The 16,371-nt window shown below is 52.2% G+C and overlaps 1 protein-coding gene across 1 annotated transcript; it reads right to left on the bottom strand.

Annotated features, from left to right (window-relative positions):
* Positions 1-7,588: 7,588 nt before the first annotated feature.
* Positions 7,589-14,599, bottom strand: Rnf187 (ring finger protein 187; the record flags this gene model as incomplete). Its single annotated transcript, XM_026382182.1, has 4 exons — positions 7,589-8,703; positions 9,347-9,568; positions 12,633-12,725; positions 14,030-14,599. Coding segments are annotated over 4 exons (888 nt in total), but the record flags the coding sequence as incomplete, so codon positions are not given.
* Between the last annotated feature and the right edge of the window lie 1,772 nt (positions 14,600-16,371).

A 16,371-nucleotide genomic window follows, 5' to 3' on the forward strand; every position in this document is an offset into this window, starting at 1 on the left:
GAGAGAGAGAACCTAATCTTGAGGGACTGTCTTTCAGACCAAAGGGTAAAGCCATCATAGGGTAGCATACCCTGAAACATATATAGGAGTTCCCTATTTAATCATGACAGCTATGGGTTAGTCAAATGAAGTCCCAATCTTAAATTATTTGAGTATTAAATCCCTTCAAGTTGATTTTTATACAGGGTGAAAGGTAAGGGTCAAGTTTCCACTTTTCCTAGCTTATTGAGAGACTGTACTTTTTATAATACGTTTTTGGCAGCTTTGTCAAGAATCAGTTGGCTGTAGATGTGTAGGTTGATGACTAGGCTCTTTGTTTTGTTCCCATTTGGTCTGTTTTTATTATAACACTATGCTGCTTTGCTTATTTTAGCTTTGTCATATATTTTGAAGTCAGATAGTGTAATGCTTCCTACTCTGTTCTTCTTATTCAGGATTGTTTTTGCTATTAGGTGTTTTTTTTAACAATTCCATATAAATATTAAGATTGCACAATCTCATTCATATGGAATCTAAAAAAAAGTTAATCTCAGAGAAGTTGTGAATAGAATAATGGCTAACAGAGGCCAGAAAGAGTAGTGGGGAGGGAGGGATAGGGCAAAGTTGATCAAAGGGTACTAAGTTACAGTTAGGTAGGAGCAGCAAGGATGCACAGTGGGTAACTATTGGTAACCACAAGCACTGTATATTTCAAAAAAAGCCAGAAGGATTTTCAATGCTTTTAAATCACAAATTATGTGTTTGAGGAGATACATATACTTACCCTGACCTGAACATGGATCAAAACATTACAGGATACCCCAGAAATATATACAATTTTGTCAATTAAAAATAAATAATTTTTAAAATGAGTCCTGAATTGCCCTTGAGCAAATCTTTAAGAAATTTTTCCATCTTTCTGAGTCTTTACTTCCTTATCTATAAACTGTGAAGATTTTATCAGTATCACCTCCAAGACCCCTGGCATTTCATTTATTCAGGCATGAATAAGCATCTTCTACATGCCGAGTGTTATTCTGGCACCAAGGATAGAGCAGCAAACAAAATATGCCAAAAAAAAAAACCAGAGTCCTGTTCTTATTCCATAGGTGGGAATGCTAATAATCAAATCAAACCTGTTTATAAAAGAAGGTGGTATTGCTATAGCCATGCTCTAGGCGAGGAGAGACTTTAAGTTGGTGGTCTAGGAAGACAGCAGATGGCACCTGGCCACCCCACTGCAGGAGATGATGGCAAAGTAAGCCAGGGCAGGAAAGACAGAAGTGAACTGGGGAGGCTTGGGATTCCGTAGGATTTCGGGCCTATGGGAGCTGCCCCAAGTGCTCATGGCTAAGAAAAACGTTTGTGCCTCCCACCACCTTTACCACGTATAATAAGCCCTTCTGGAATCCATCGCAGTCTTGCTGGGCCTTCTTGCTGTCTCTGGCATATTAACACACCGTGCCCTCCTCTTCTCAGGTTCACTCAATTGCTCTCTGTTCTTAAGGTTTATGAGCTAATTCCCAGGACCAGCTAATAGGTATCTAGAGACTTCTCAGCCACTGTACCTGTTCTGAGCTCCTCAACAGGCTTCCTAGAGGAAGGGAACATTCTGGAAGACTTCAGAGATTTGCTTGGCCAGAGATCAGAGGTCAGCTACAAAGAAGGAGGTTGCTTGAACAGCAATTTCTGTGTCCTGCTAAAAACACTGACCCTTTTGTTCTCATGTGTGCATGTGAACACACCATACACACACACACACACACACATACACCCTGGAAACTGGCAATTTTTCATTTTCCCTTTCTCTTCCCAGATTGTGCCCCCTCCTCATAACCACAACAGACTGTAACAATCCTCAACTGAAATCTGAGAGAGTATCCATGACAGCTAAGACACTGGGGTCAGTTGTGCCAGACTTCACTAGGCCACAGCATTTGAGGGACAGAAAGCTCCAACTATTTAGGATTCCTAGTCATGTAGTTCACAAACACATGGGGAAAGGAGGCCAGTTAATCAATGTTTATGTTCCAGTAGGATCAGGGAACCAAAGCAGAATTAAGAGGTTCCACACAGAGGCCTAAGTGAAGCAGGAGGATCCAGCCCCACAGCATCTGGCACTGAGCCCTGTTTGCCGACTGGCTCCTTTCCCCATGTGCCTGTTTCCCAGCTAACTCCCTGCACAGGCTAACATACCACAGACTCTCACATGTGCCTTCCCCTGGGGATGACTTCTGCTCAGAAAAGGATTCCCTCAGCAGGGAAGTGCTGGTGGCCATCCCTGGGCTGCCAGGTCACCTGGGGAAAGGCATTCTACCTGCTACAAAGCACCATCCATGCCTGCGGGCACATAAGGGAAAGGACTGGTTAAGGCAGGCAGCTCACAGCTGTGGACCAGGTTTGGAAAACCTGCTTAGGCCAACAGAGTTTCCCATCTTGCACCTCTTGGGTGCCGACCTCCACGCAAGGACCTCAGAGGAACAGTGACCCAAATGGGGTTAAAGAGAAACGACATATCAGTGACTCCCCCCTTGACAGAGTGGTTCTGAAAAGAGACTCTAGTGTCTTTAAAGGAGTTCACGAGGGCGGCACGACCTCAGCGGCCCTGTGGTGGCTCTTCGTGTTCTCTCACAGCCGACATGTCAGACGGCAATCTGCGCGATGGTCACGCGCCCTGTAGCTGGAAGTCGGGGCGACAAGGATGTCTTTGCGGCCGCTGGGTCCTCGGGTGCTAGAGCGCCAGCGCCCTCATGCTTTAAGCGGCAGCAGATGCTCGAGGCCCGCAGGGAATTAAGCGTGCACGCGAGGACCACGCCCTTCTGGTGGCGTGCTAAGACCCTAGAGCAAAGAGGCAGAAGGAAACCAGCTCGGCAGAAACTGACCAGGAGCAGGTACTGGCTGCTTACACCGTCAAAAGCTTCGCCGCCCAACAATTATACAGGGCTGTGGATGCTGTACCCACCAATGGGCTGAAGAGGCTCTGCAGCCCTGGAGTCCCATTGGCTGCTCCGTGGAGCTCTTTGTCCAATCAGACAAGACCTGGAAAGTCGCCTCTTTTGCATACAGCCCTGAAGGCCTTAGCTCGCGGCCAGCGAGGTCTGCTCGGCACCTCCCTGCCTCGGAAGCCTGCGGCTCTTGGGATAGCAAGCTCCCCGCGCTCGAATCTCCGTGCCACCTGTGCTGGTTGGAAGGCGGCGGAGCCGGCGTTTCGCCTCAGCGCGCTCCTTAAGTGCTACCCGCCGAGGTTGGGTAATTGGAACGGGCAGAGTCTGGGGAAAAGGTACACAGAGGTGCGTGTGAAAAAGTGAATGCTCCCCCTAAGAGCGAGATCTAGGCGCTTGTGTTCCTTCTTAGGGGAAAGCAGAGGGGCCGACCCAGGACAGAGTAAAGGACTTTCAGGAAATGGTAAGCAGGAATACTAGAATAGTTCCTGACGCTGGAGTTAATATGGCATCGAATTCTGGTCTCTGTGGTCTGAGTTCACCTTCGCGGAAACTCTGGAGAGGCCTACTGCTTTGATGCCAAGTTCCCCCGGGCAGATATGGTTAGTTTGGGGAAAGTTTCTGCCTGCATTTGCGGTTTTCCAAGTGCCTTTCAGCTCAAAGCAGTCACCTTCCCAAGGTGGAGTATGTGGGGAGGGGCATCCTGGACTACTCCTGGTTCGAACTCCAAGTTTTGTTTTTTTATTACCGGGAATTGAACCCAGGTGAGCTTAACCACTGAGCCACATTCCCATCCTTTTTTAATATTTTATTTAGAGACAGGGTCTCACTGAGTTGCTGAGGGCCTCACTAAGTTGCTGAGGCTGACTCTGAATTGCGATCCTCCTGCCTTAGCCTTTTGAGCCACTGGGATTACAGGTGTGCACATCACACCTGCTCACACTCCCAAGTTTTATGAGGTCTGTCAAGCCTCAGTTTGGCCACATCCCTTTAGGGTTACAGGTGGGTGCTGACTCTACCAGTCGCAATCCTTTGGGTGGGAGGCCTGGGCCTAGGTAAGAGGCTGGTGCCAGAGGTTCTGAGGGCCAGGGGCTTGTGAGGGTGCAACGGGGGAGGCCCAGGCTGCTCTGGTGACTGCAAAAGGACAGCACCCTGCAGCCCACCCAGTCTAATGGCCAAGGACTCCAAAGCCTAGTACAGAGAGTATCAATCTTATAATTAAGAAAAGAAAGAAATCTGGGAAAGTACCCAGAAGTTGCTTATGCACAGGGAAACATACTGGTCCTAGTCACAAGACAAATTCAGTGGCAGATCTGCATAGAATTGGAACTCTTACAAGACATGCTGTTCTGCAAACAGGAACCGTGAGGCATGTGTCTATTACTAACATGTTATGCTTCCTGACAGTGTTTTTAAAACTTGTCTACTCTTGTTTGTACCAGCAAGGGTCCTATAAAAAGTGCTTCAGCATCCTCCTTTGTCCGTTGAGTTTAATTCTGACTGGCTGACTTAATCTCTTAGGCTGTGTCAGTGGCAACATTTTTAGTTGACATTTCTTCATTTACAAATGGAATACTTATAAATTCAATACTTATTTGCCAAATAGAAGTGTCTTAATAGCACATTCCTCTTAATGAATGAAAATTTAATTATAAACTCAAAGTCCAAAAGATTATCTTTCCAGAGGCAGGGGAAGACTTAAGGGTCTTCAGTCTCCAAACTGAGTGAAAGTCTCTGAGGGAATCAGCCCCTTTACACAAGACACAGGTGCAAGGGGCACCTCCCCCTGCCCACCCCACAACTCATGGGAGCCTCACTTTCACGGTGATGGCAGCTGTCCTCTGCTTATCATGTGCCCCCCCCCCACCTTCCCTTGAGAAAATGCTGGGCAGAGGCTAGGGCTGGTCTTTAGGCTGACCTGCTGTCAGGGCAGGGGCAGCTGACCCATTCTGGAGGCCTGACAGAGATCTTCAGAGCTTCACACACAGCCTCCAGTCTTCTAAGATGAGAAGGATGTGCTCAAGGGCACAGCCTCTTGAAAAGTTCCCAAGGGAAGCTGAGAGCAGTCCATCTGAAATCTGCATGAGGGGCACTGCCAGAAACCCACATGGGTCTTGAATGCTGAACTGGTTTCCTTGCAATGGAGTATTCCAAGTACAGTTGGTCCTCCACCTGTGGGCTCCACATTTGTGTGTTCAACTAAACACAGATCAAAAACACTTGGGGGGTGCGGGCGGGAGTGTATTTAGCAAACATTTTTTTTTTTCTTGTGAGTGTTCCCTTTAAAGTACAGAATAGTTACACAGCACTTACATTGCATTAAATATTCTGTTATCTAGAGATGATTTAAGGCACACAAGAGGATGTGTGGGATTGATAAACAAAAAGGACTTGAGCACCTAGTGTCCACAGGTCCTGAAACCCATCCCTGTAGATACAAAAGAAATGTCATATGGCCTGAACCTTTCCCAATATGTACATGACTATAATACTCCAGAAACATCTATGGTTCTTTTCACCAATTTTGTTCCCAAAATGTGAAAGGGTGCTAGGTATAGAAAGGCAGGAACTGGAGCCTAGTGTCCTCCCACACAAAGCAATGAGCATAGACAGCCCTGCCCCTCCCTACCCCTTCTGGTATTGATATTCCCATCATTCCCCTCATGACCCCATCCCATTCCCCTATTCCTGTCCCACAGGCAACCAGTCCTCTGGGCTCCACTGTTTCATGTCTGAAGTGTTCTTTCAAGCCATGGGTAGCTGTTATGTGTGCACGTTTTAAGTCTAGTCCCATTTTCATGCTTTCTGCGGTACCCATGTGGCATACATCTGGCTTATCTTATTATTCCCAGGTTGCAGTATCTCTGTGTCCCCATCCCCATTGCACCCTCCACCCTTCTGGCAAAGGGCACTGGATGTCCGCCATGCCTGACCCAAACCAGGACAGGGACACCAAGCATGTAAACCTTTGTGGGTGTGTGGCAGTGGATGCCTGTAGAATGTAACACCCATGGGGTGGGGACTGCTGGTCCTCAGGTCACTATACCCTTCATCTGAGGGATGCTGCCAGACACTGGGAGTAACATGCCCTCTGCACCAGCAGCAAAAGCTGGAGGCTGGAGCTGGGCAGCCACTTCCTCATCTCCACCAGCCCCCAGGGAGGAACCATTGTGGGTGCACAATTTGTTACTCAAAAACCAACATGAGTTGAAGCATCCCTCTCCCTGGGAACCTGAGCTTTTGGGTCTTTGGGTATGGACCATGATGCCACAAAACTTATGCCAAAATCCTCTCCACCCCATGATGGTATTAGGTGAGGCCTTTGGGGGGTGAAGTTATGAGACTGGAACCTCTGATGGGACCAGGTTCTCACCAGACCAGAGGGAACTCAGGAAGCCCCTGCCACAGTGAGAAGGGGCAACTGTGCACTACAAGTAGCCCTCACCAGGTGGGAGTCTGATCTAAAGACAAGGGAAGAAGGCCCATTCCCCACTGGTGTAGTTGAGGGCAAGGCTATCAGCACAGGGAGGCTGCAGGCAGGGGCCCACTCCCCCACAGTGAGAAGGCCAAGGGCCAGATCTAGTAGGGCCTGGTGACAAGGGAGGCCCAGGGGCTAGAAGGTATGGATAGGGCCAGGGCTTCACTGGGCACAGGCACTGATGTGAACAGGACAGAAGGGAGCCTTCTGCTGAGCAGGAGATGGGGTAGAGTGGAGGTGTTCTTGTGCCAGCCACACTGTGCATTCATCTCCTGGAGCCAGATGTGGAAGTCTCTCAGTCTCAGGTTTATGTGGAGAGGCCTCAGGCCTGGCTGGCAGGGGGCAGCTGGGATGCAGGCTGGAGGTCTTCTCATTAAGCACTGCTTTTTCCAAGATCCAGTTGGCCTTGCTGGAGACGGAGGCCTGAGGATAGGGCCCTGGGAACTCCTAGTGCTGATCACACATCTTAGGGGCCAGTCAGGGATGTTCATTAGGCTCTTTACCAAGGTCAAATGGTTTTTCTGGGCCAATAATTAGAATCAGGGTGAACCAGTGACTCTTTCCATGACACAAAAAGGCAGTGTGTTCCAGTCTGTTCAGAATTCCTTACATCTGCCACTTGTGAGAGGGAGGAGAGAGTTTCCACCCCACAGCTGACTTAGGAATTCTGACTTCCACATCCACCCCCCACACCATCGGACTGCAGAGATCTCAAGGGGGAAGGCTGCTTTCCCATCGCCTCCCACCCCTCATCCCATTCTTCTGACACCCATGAGGCTGTGGCTCCCCTCTCTGGATACACAGCCACCCTCGGTATCTGAAGGGTTCCTCACCCCACCATCCCTAGGTGATGTCTGATCATTGGCCTGCCTATAGCAAGAATCCTGTCAGCTGGGTCCAGCTAGAGCCCCTCACCTGTGTCTGTTCCTAGTCACCTTCCAGCCCAGGACATTCCACCTTGGCCATCAGCTTCTACTCACACTCACTGTGCTTGGAGTGGAGCCCCAACTGTCCTCCCCACCAGAAGACCCTGCTGCAGTAAGCCAGTCAGCAATCTCGATGGTGCTCAGTGAAGTCTGCCCTATGTTAACCAGTATCAACGAATAACTTTTCTCCCCCAGTGGAGACTGGTCAGGGGCAAGAGAAGAGGTCACCCGGACACACAGACCAGAGGAGGAACACATAGCAAACAGACTGGAGCAAACCCACTTTATTCGGCACCCAGAATCTGGCCCACACAGGTAGGCTGGACTGTCAGCCCACCTGAGGCCAGGGACTTCCTCCCCAAACGGGCCCCACTCACAGCGACCCAGCTACCGACTCATGCACTGGGGCAAACCTAGCCGCCCTGCATCTGCACACCCTGACCTCCTGTTCTTGCTCACTTGGTCTGGGTTTTGTCACATGGACTAATCTACACACAATGCTACGGGCAACCACGCTACTGCTACACCACATGTTCTGTCACGAGTTTTGTGAAATCCACCTATCAGATGAGACAGGAAGCAAGAAGCCAAAGATGAGCAAGGTGGAACATGGGGTGGGCTGGAAGGCTGGCAGAGCCCCCTGTACCCTGGGGAGAACGGGCCTTCCAGGTGTGAGGGGCCAGGAAGGTTCAGGTGTCTGTGAGCACCAAGGGCCACAAGCCAGGAAGGAAGGGGACAGGAAGGGGAAGTGGAGGGCAGAGCTGCCAGGACCCCAAGGGAGGAAGGGCAATCTAGGAAGGGTGGAGAATACTCCACTTACTTTCTCTTCCCCAAGAGCTGCATCCCTGGTGCTAACCCCTCAATGTGACCTTCCTGGTGTGTCCCAGGGCCCTGCCAAGGCGTCCAGCCCCCTGGAAGGGAAGAAGGTTCACAGAGCAGCCTGCCCTAGGCATGGTGCAGTGCTTGGTGCCCTTGATGCCAGATGCCCACATACTAGGCCCCAAGCCGTAGCCAGCTGGAGAACAGGACCATGGAACAACCAGGCCAGGGCTGGGACACACTGGGGAGTGTGTCCCAAGGCTGGCCTCTGATAAGAACTGGCACATCCCTGAACATACTCACACCCTGGGGAAAATTGAAATGACACTTTGTTGAGACTTGGAACTAGATGCACACCAAAGGTATGGGCACCTACAATGCTTCACCCCACGCCCAAGCACTGTCAGTGCCAGTGGAGCTAAGGATCCGTCCAGGATGGAAGGTGATGCCAGGAAGAGGGACCGAGGGGTGGGGCAGGTGGGGCTGCTGCAGGCCAGCTGTGGAAGGTAGAGCCTTCTGCTCTCACTCTGGGGACCCACCTGCTGGGCCAGTGCCATCACTGCAGGGGAGGGGAGAAGGGAAGAGAGTCAGAGGGAGAGACAGGGAGACAGGAAGGAGATAGAGATACACAGAAAGACATAAAGAGACAGACACAGACAGAGAGACAGACAGCTACTGTCCTGGGCACAACCCACCCAGAATCTTGTGACTGGGCCCCCTACACCAAGCCCCAACCCTGTCTCCCCAAGGCCACAGCCCATCACCAGGTCACTGCAGCAGCTGGGCTGAGCAGGTTGAGCTCTGCTGGAGGAAAACCAAGGCCTCGCAGTTAAGAGCTTCAGGTTCTGTCACAGTAGACCCAAGTGCAGAGGCCCAGAGGGAGTGCTGGGGGTCTCAGGCTCAGTCCAGGCCTCAGGGCTGACACCAAGGGGTGTCACAGAGCCTCAGCGTGGGGCCAGCCTCCGATGTTTCCATATCGGTGATACAAACACCCCACCACCCTCAAAGGCTAGGGATGATGCACTGTGCGCTCCCCAGTGTCAAACTCCCTCATGCCATTGTCCTTGACCACCTCTTCATTTTTGAGGTCCAGCCCAGGAGGCCACAGCCTGGCCATCCAGGTTATGGCTCTGGGCTTCTCTGACCCCCCACCCCCCACCCAGGGACCTGGGCCTCCTGCTACCCAGCCCCACTGCACATACCTGCAGCAGCATGCTGAGCCCCAGGTTGCGGTGCTTCTTCTCCAGTTCCGACACCGCCTGCAGCAAGGACTGGAACCGCTCGGCTGGGTCAGCCTGCTCATCCTCTGGGACACCCTCGTCCTTCCCAGCCTCCTGCAGAAAGTGCTGCTCCTCCTCAGCAAAGAAGGCCCGCAGCTTCTTGTAGTCAGTCAGGGCCTTCTTTCTGCGGTCCATGACATGCCCCTGCAGGGTGGGCAGGTGGCAGAAGGGACCCATCTTCCATGGCCCCCATGAGAAAGTTGTCCCACCCTCCCCAATGCCAGGAGAAATCTGTGCCCTCTAAAAGGAGCTGAGAATACGACACCCCAAGATGGGCTGTCCAGACATCGCGAATCAAAGGCCCAGATGTGACAGACTGTCTGACCTCCACAGTCTCAAAGCAGATGAGAATCCACGGCAAAGGTGCCCTCTGCCAGGGTCTAGGAACCTCCCCCAACATTCTGCATGGAAAGGTAGAGGTGGTGGGCCTCAGGAGCCCCCTAGGCCACTTAGGGCCCTGGCCAGGCAGGCACCAGTGCTGGTCTCACAGAACTTCAGTGGTTCTTGCAAGAGCAAGCTGTCAGGAGGCAAGACTGACTGAGCTTTCCCAAGAGGATGCTGCCCACCACCTCACCAGATTCCAAACAGGGGGGTTGCTAGATCTGGGTGTCCAGCCCCCAGAAAGATGAGCTAAGTAAGCCTCTTATCTTTAAAAAGTACTTGGGCTTGAGTATTTTCTTAAAACAAAAAAAGCAGCACACCCTCCCTTCATCAAAGTACTGATGTTCTTATCTTTGAGGATGAAGTCGAGGCTGAGAGGATTCTGTACAGACCCTGTCAAATAACTCATCCCCCTGCCTGCTGAACAGCTCGGCTGCTTCACAGCCTGCAGTTCTTTATCCATTTTGGTACAGGGATGTTGCGACTCTGCTTCTTAAGATCTTCACTTCCTCCCAACAGCTTCAATGACACATAAAACTCATGCCAATGAATGTGCATGCTCTTCTGTGATCTATCTTATATCATCTCAACTCTCAGGCCCAGCCCGGGACCCTAAGAGAGCAGGGAATTTTCTCCCTCAATGTCTTTGGGGGACTGCTTCCAAGATGCCCCTCAGGACACGAACTCTTGGGTCTCAAGGGTCTTTTATGAAATGGCATTGTATTTGCATATGACTAGCGCTCATCCTCAGACATACTTTATAATACCTAATACAGCCTAAACACTATGAAATAGTTTTTCAGCTGTATTGTTCAGGAATAATGACTAGAAGCCATCTGCATGCTGGGTACAGATGCACTTTTGATCTGAGCTGGGCAGCATGCAGGTTTCCAGGGGCCCAGCACTGGGCTACATCTGAAGATGAACCGACCCCAGAGCCAAGGAGCCCGTGACCTGTGGGCATATGACCCTCAATGGCCTCAGGACATACACCCACCTTCCTGGTGAGTTTCCCTGCTGCACCTCGCCTAGCACCAGGGGTGAAAGCCATGGGCCACCCTTCAGCCAGTACCTCACCTAGAAACAGGAGCAAAGAAGCTACACTGACTTGACTTAGCCTCACCCACATCTCCAACCTGGCTCTGGACTCCCACCCTGGCCACCTGTGGTTGAAAAGGGCAAATGCTTCTATGGCTGAGAGAATACAAATACCAGCAGGACCCTGCTGGCCGGCCAGCATGGTGAGCCACAAAGTCCTTCCTTTGAATTCAGGATTCTCTCAATGCCTCCACCACCCTCTCCTAAGTCAAGTCAGATGAAAGTTCCAGGCTGCTGAAACTTGTGGGTCAAACAAGTCCTCTGGGACGGCAGGGTCACTGAGAAGCTGGAGCTCCCAAGGGCCAGGCAGCATCACAGCACTCTGCAGTTTGCACTGTTTAGAATACAAAGTGCAGACTGACCCCAGAGGGTGGTGTGTACTGCCAGAGGTCCAGCAGGCATCAAATGCTCCATCTGTCACCTCTCTGCCACTGTCCAAGGGAGTTGAGTCAGGCTCAAAAGATGATTACCCCACAGTGCAAGCCTGGAAGCAAAGCCACTCTCTGACCTCCTCTCTCACCCCTGTCTTCCCAAAGGCAAGGCACAGAAATAGAATTTCTTTTCCTCAATGCAGATCCTAGAAACTAGAACCCATCTTCCCCAAAGCAAGCCATAAAGCCTAAAAATAGTACTCTACTCTTCAGATTTTTCTGTCTTGGCACTGGTCATAGAGAAATCCTCTAATCTGCCCAGCTCACAGTAGTTCCTAAGATCCATTTCAGAAGGTCCTTCCCACACTTGGGAGGATGGGACACTGCACAAACAGGCCTGCAGGGCTCCCCAGCCTATCACTACTAGCCTACTAATACTACCTGCACATCCTTTCTGTCCAGACCTATTTCTGCATTGCTGCCCCTGCAACATCACACTTGAGCATAAAAATGGGAAGTTCACCCTGGATCTCTTGAGTCTTCAAGCTCAAGGGTACCACATCATGTGAAGCCAAGATGAAATTAACATGCCATGCTATTTGCTTGCCAGTCTGTCTTTTGATGTGAGAGTATTGGCCACAGCTCTCTATGGTAAACAGGAAGGGATCACCCCTTTATCTCCACCTCGTGCTCTGTGTAGGGAGCAAGGGCTGAGCTGACCCAGAGCAGTGAACACTACCCCTGGACAGGACAGGTGGCCTCTGCCTCAAGGGGCTGGTCATGTCTGAGAGCTTCAGAACCTCTACAGTCTTCAGAAATGCTTTGTTTCTACATGATTAAAAAAGTTGTGAAACCTAGAGAAAATAGTCATATATTTTAATACATACGAAGAAAAGCCACCTAAGAGAGGTCAAGTTAATGTGTAGTTCTGCTGGCAACTGACTAAAAAGAACTATAGTGCTCGGTCACCTTGGGGAACAACAATGTAAGGCCCCAGAGAGCAGAGGCAAGTGCTATGGACTGAATGATGCATTCCCCAAATTCCATGACCTTGGTCTTCTACCCTCTAGAACTGCAGCAACAAATGTCTGATTTCCAGGCCCCCCAGTTTTTAGTATCTTGTTCCAGCAGCCAGGACACTTACCAAATCACTACACATAAAAATGTGGGGGAAAAGTGAATCCCTGTTTGCTTTGGCTAGACTTCACTTGGGAAACATCCTCAACCATCTAGAAAGCCACCCTGGAGTTCCTACAGTCCACTCAAAGGTTCAGCCAAGCAGGCCCAGCAGCTGCCTAGCCTATTCCTGGCACCCAAGTCCACCAAGATCCCAAGCCCACCACCTGCTCCCCACTTGCCTTCCACACAGCAGCCGCCGACTCTGCCTGGCCATGCAGATCCCGGGCATCATTCAAGTCCTTTCTCATGATTTCCACGGACCCCTTGTTCTCCTAGGAGAGAGAAGCTGGTAACTTGGGGATGGGTGGGGCACCAGCTCAGTGCAGGGACCCTCACACCTGCCAATTCCAGAAAGTCTCACTGTCCCAGAAATAATCCCCAAGAACATGGTCTCCACAGAGGGTGCAAAAAAAGAAAAGGGCTGCAGACAGAGCAACAGATGCCCTGGCAATTCACCCTCTCAGAAGGAACTGGAACCAGCCAAGGGAGCTCTGGAGGTCATCTTTGAAACCCCACGTTCTTGAACAGGCCCCCCAAGCTGAACTGTATCCATACCAACAGGCTGCCTGGCCTCTTCTGTGCTCTGCTTGGCCCTTGCTGGGGTTAGTCTGGCCAGAAAGGGGAAGCCAATGGTAAAACTGTCCAGCCACACCACAGGACAGGCCACACTGGGATTGGAAGGCAGCCATCTGCCCTCACCTCCCACTGTGAATGGGCAGTGACCCCCACATCCCATGCTTGAGGTGTATAGTCCCCAAAGGGGCTGTTAGCAACATTCAGGCTGTTGTGCAAACACATAAAGCTGACCTGTCTCTTCTCTGCTCAGCAGGGACCAAGCAGAATTGTCTTGGTCCCCAGGGACTTGGCTATCTATTCTCTCAAAAATAGCTCCAGGGCCTCAGGACCCAGCTATGGACAGATTCTGGGGGTGGGTTCTGCTCAATCAAAGGGCCACAAGAGAGCAAGCGGAGAAGGTTCCAGAACCAGGTTGATAGTAGGAACCTCAAAGGTCTGCAGGATGCACAATGAAAGAAAGACCTAGTCCCCAAGACAGAAATTTTGGGCTCCATCAGCAAGGGGGTTGGATCTAGTGCACTGATGTCCCAAGTCAGTGCAATGAGGGGAGGGGTCATCCACTGGGGTGAGATGAGGCCTCTCAGAGCAGGGCCAGCGGTGGGAGTAAAGAGAGGATGCAGAGGATGGGGAAAAGGTCCTGGCCTACAGGTGGAGAATAGGGAGATGAGGCGCTGCGGTTCAAGGACCGGGTTGGGGAGGGAAAACGGGCATCCTCCAAGGTCGTAGATGGAGGGACAGGGAAGGGTCCAGTAATGCCAGTAAAGATGGGGGGGGGGGGACAGGGCTTCTCACGGACCCAGGAGGGGCACGGAGCTCTGTCGAGACCATGGGTAGCAGAGAAGGCACAGGGCACTGCAGGGCCCCCTGGGGTGAGCACAGCGCTGGGCACGAGAAGCGGCAAGCCTGGAGGGGACTCTACAGTGACCCCAGAAAAAGAAAATCAGAGCACCGCGGGGACCCCAGAATGGGCAAGACACAAGGTCCCCCAACCCCGGTGCACCTTGCCGCGCAGCGCCTTCCTCCAGCGCGGCTCCCACTCGGGTGGCTCGGGGCCGGCGGCCATGCGGCAGGCGGCGCACAGCGGGTCCCCGTCGGCGCGGCACAGCAGCTGCAGAGCGGCCTCGCTGGCCGGTCCGTCGCGCGCGGGCGCCGCGGCCGCCTCCTCCAGCGCCAGCAAGCGGCGGCTGAGCGGCGGACGGCTGGGCTCCACCGCACGCTGCCAGCAGTCGTCGGCGCACTCGGGGCACGGGAAGGGCCCGTCCTCCTCTGCCCAGAAGCGCACCACGCACGCCCGGCAGAAGCGGTGTCCGCAGTCAGCGCGCACGGGCTCCCGGGGCGCGCGCTGGCACAGGGCACAGGCGGCCTCGGCGGGACCGGCGGGGAGCGCCAGGGCTGCGGGCGGCGGGGCCGGCGAGGGCGCGAGCGGCGAGGGCGCGGGACGGCCGGGGAGCGGCCGGAGAGGGAAAGCGACAGCAGGCCACAGACGAGGACGAGGACCGGGACGACGCTGACGACGCCAACGCCGGGACGCGCATGCGGGGCGGGGTCCCCGCAGCCGCGCGCTCCTCCGTCAAGGTCCTGGCAGCGGTGCGCTCCTTCACTGGCGCCCTGGCTCCGCGCTCTCCTCCTACAGGGTCCCGGCAGCGGTGTATTCCATAATAGGGATCCTGACGTCGGCGCGTTCCTGAACTACACGAACGAGGATCCCGTTAACCGACAGCCTGCAGCCCCGGTCTTGGCAGAAGCGCGCCCGAGCCCGGATGCTGGCAGCAGTGCCCGTCACCCCACAGGCTGTCCCACGTCCTCAGAATGTGAAATCTTAATAAGACTGTCACTTTTGCATAGACGAATAGTGGGCGAAAGGGAAACAACATATTATCACTTGAAGATTCCATTTTTTTAAAATGCCTTTTTTGTAAGCTGCTAGGACCTGGGCCACCAGCTCCCTCCCGGGGCTCCACGCCCACGTGTGGGTGGGGGCGAGGCCGGAAAATGACCCTCGTGGGCCCGCCCCCAGAGCGCGGGTCCTGGAGATGTGCCCTTGGTGGACTCGCTCTGCGCGCTCCCTCCTCCAGCGCACGCGCCCCACAGTCTTTTCAAGGCATGAGTTCTGCTCCGACCCACCCTGAGCGCATCTGCCCCCCGTGGATGTGTCTTGAGAGCACCTTTCCTGAAGGGTCTTCCTCTCCTGCACCTGTCCTGTGTGCCCCTGCGTCGACCGGCGTGGCTATGCTCCACTTGCCCCTTCCTGCCTAGCCTTTCCTGGGCGGGCCCTCCTCGCCTGCACAGGTCTCCGCATGTACCTGTCCCGCGTGGACATCCTTCCATCCTTCCTGGACCCTTACCCTGCATGGACACTCCTTCCATACACCTGCCCTGCTTAGGACCTTCTTGCGTGGACCAGTCCTGCATGGACGTTAGTTGTCAGGGCCTCTCTTCTGGCCCCCTGGGGAGCCGACCTTGGTGTCCACTGACTGCCAGGGGCCTGACCCCTGGCATGGAGGACTCTGACCCTAAGGAAGCTTTCTGATTCAAGAAGGAAGGAGGTCTCTTGTCCTTTTTCAAAACGTCAACTTGAGAGAAGCAATCCATTTTTTTAAAACAAACACATTTTTTTGAAAAGATGTAAATTGAGACTACATACTTTTTAAGTTTTAAAAACGTTAATTTCGGGCTGGGGTTGTGGCTCAGAGGTAGAGCACTCGCCTAGCACCTTCCAGGCCCTGGGTTCGATCCTCAGCACCACATAAAAATAAAGGTATTGACAACTACAACTAAAAAATAATTTTTTAAAAATTTCTTATTCCATACAAGTGAAAGTTATTCAGATATATCACTGTGTCTTTGAGGTGTGTTTTTAAATATGGTGTCCTTTTGCAAAGGCATTACATGAGTAGTTGAAAGTAGTTGAAAAGCAAACTCAAGTTAGTTTTGTGTAGGGTGGTTAGAAGGCTTCCAGTCCAGCCTGGTTTGTCTGTTGAACCGGGAAAGTCTGGAGATAGCGTGAAACCAAGCAAATGCATAAATAAATGTAGTTAAAACAGAAAACTGACAAAAGTCAAATTCCTGAATCAAAGGGACAACTATGAGAGAAATTTTATGTTGTCTGTGAAACCGCCTTTCCAAGAGGTGGAAGCCGTTTGTAGATGCCTGTTTCACAGCACCTAACCACAGTGCAGGCATTGCAGTTACCAAGCGAGAAGTGAGAAAATCTCTGTAGAGGTCCCTAGTTTGGGGAAATATGTGGGAACTCCTTGCTAGTTCTTAACTAGCTCTTCTGGTTGGCATAATATTTAACTTAAAATATTAACATAAGAGCAAAGAAAAGGAACTTAATTAAGA

This window comes from Urocitellus parryii, chromosome 1 (assembly GCF_045843805.1).
Source record: "Urocitellus parryii isolate mUroPar1 chromosome 1, mUroPar1.hap1, whole genome shotgun sequence".
Taxonomy (NCBI): domain Eukaryota; kingdom Metazoa; phylum Chordata; class Mammalia; order Rodentia; family Sciuridae; genus Urocitellus; species Urocitellus parryii.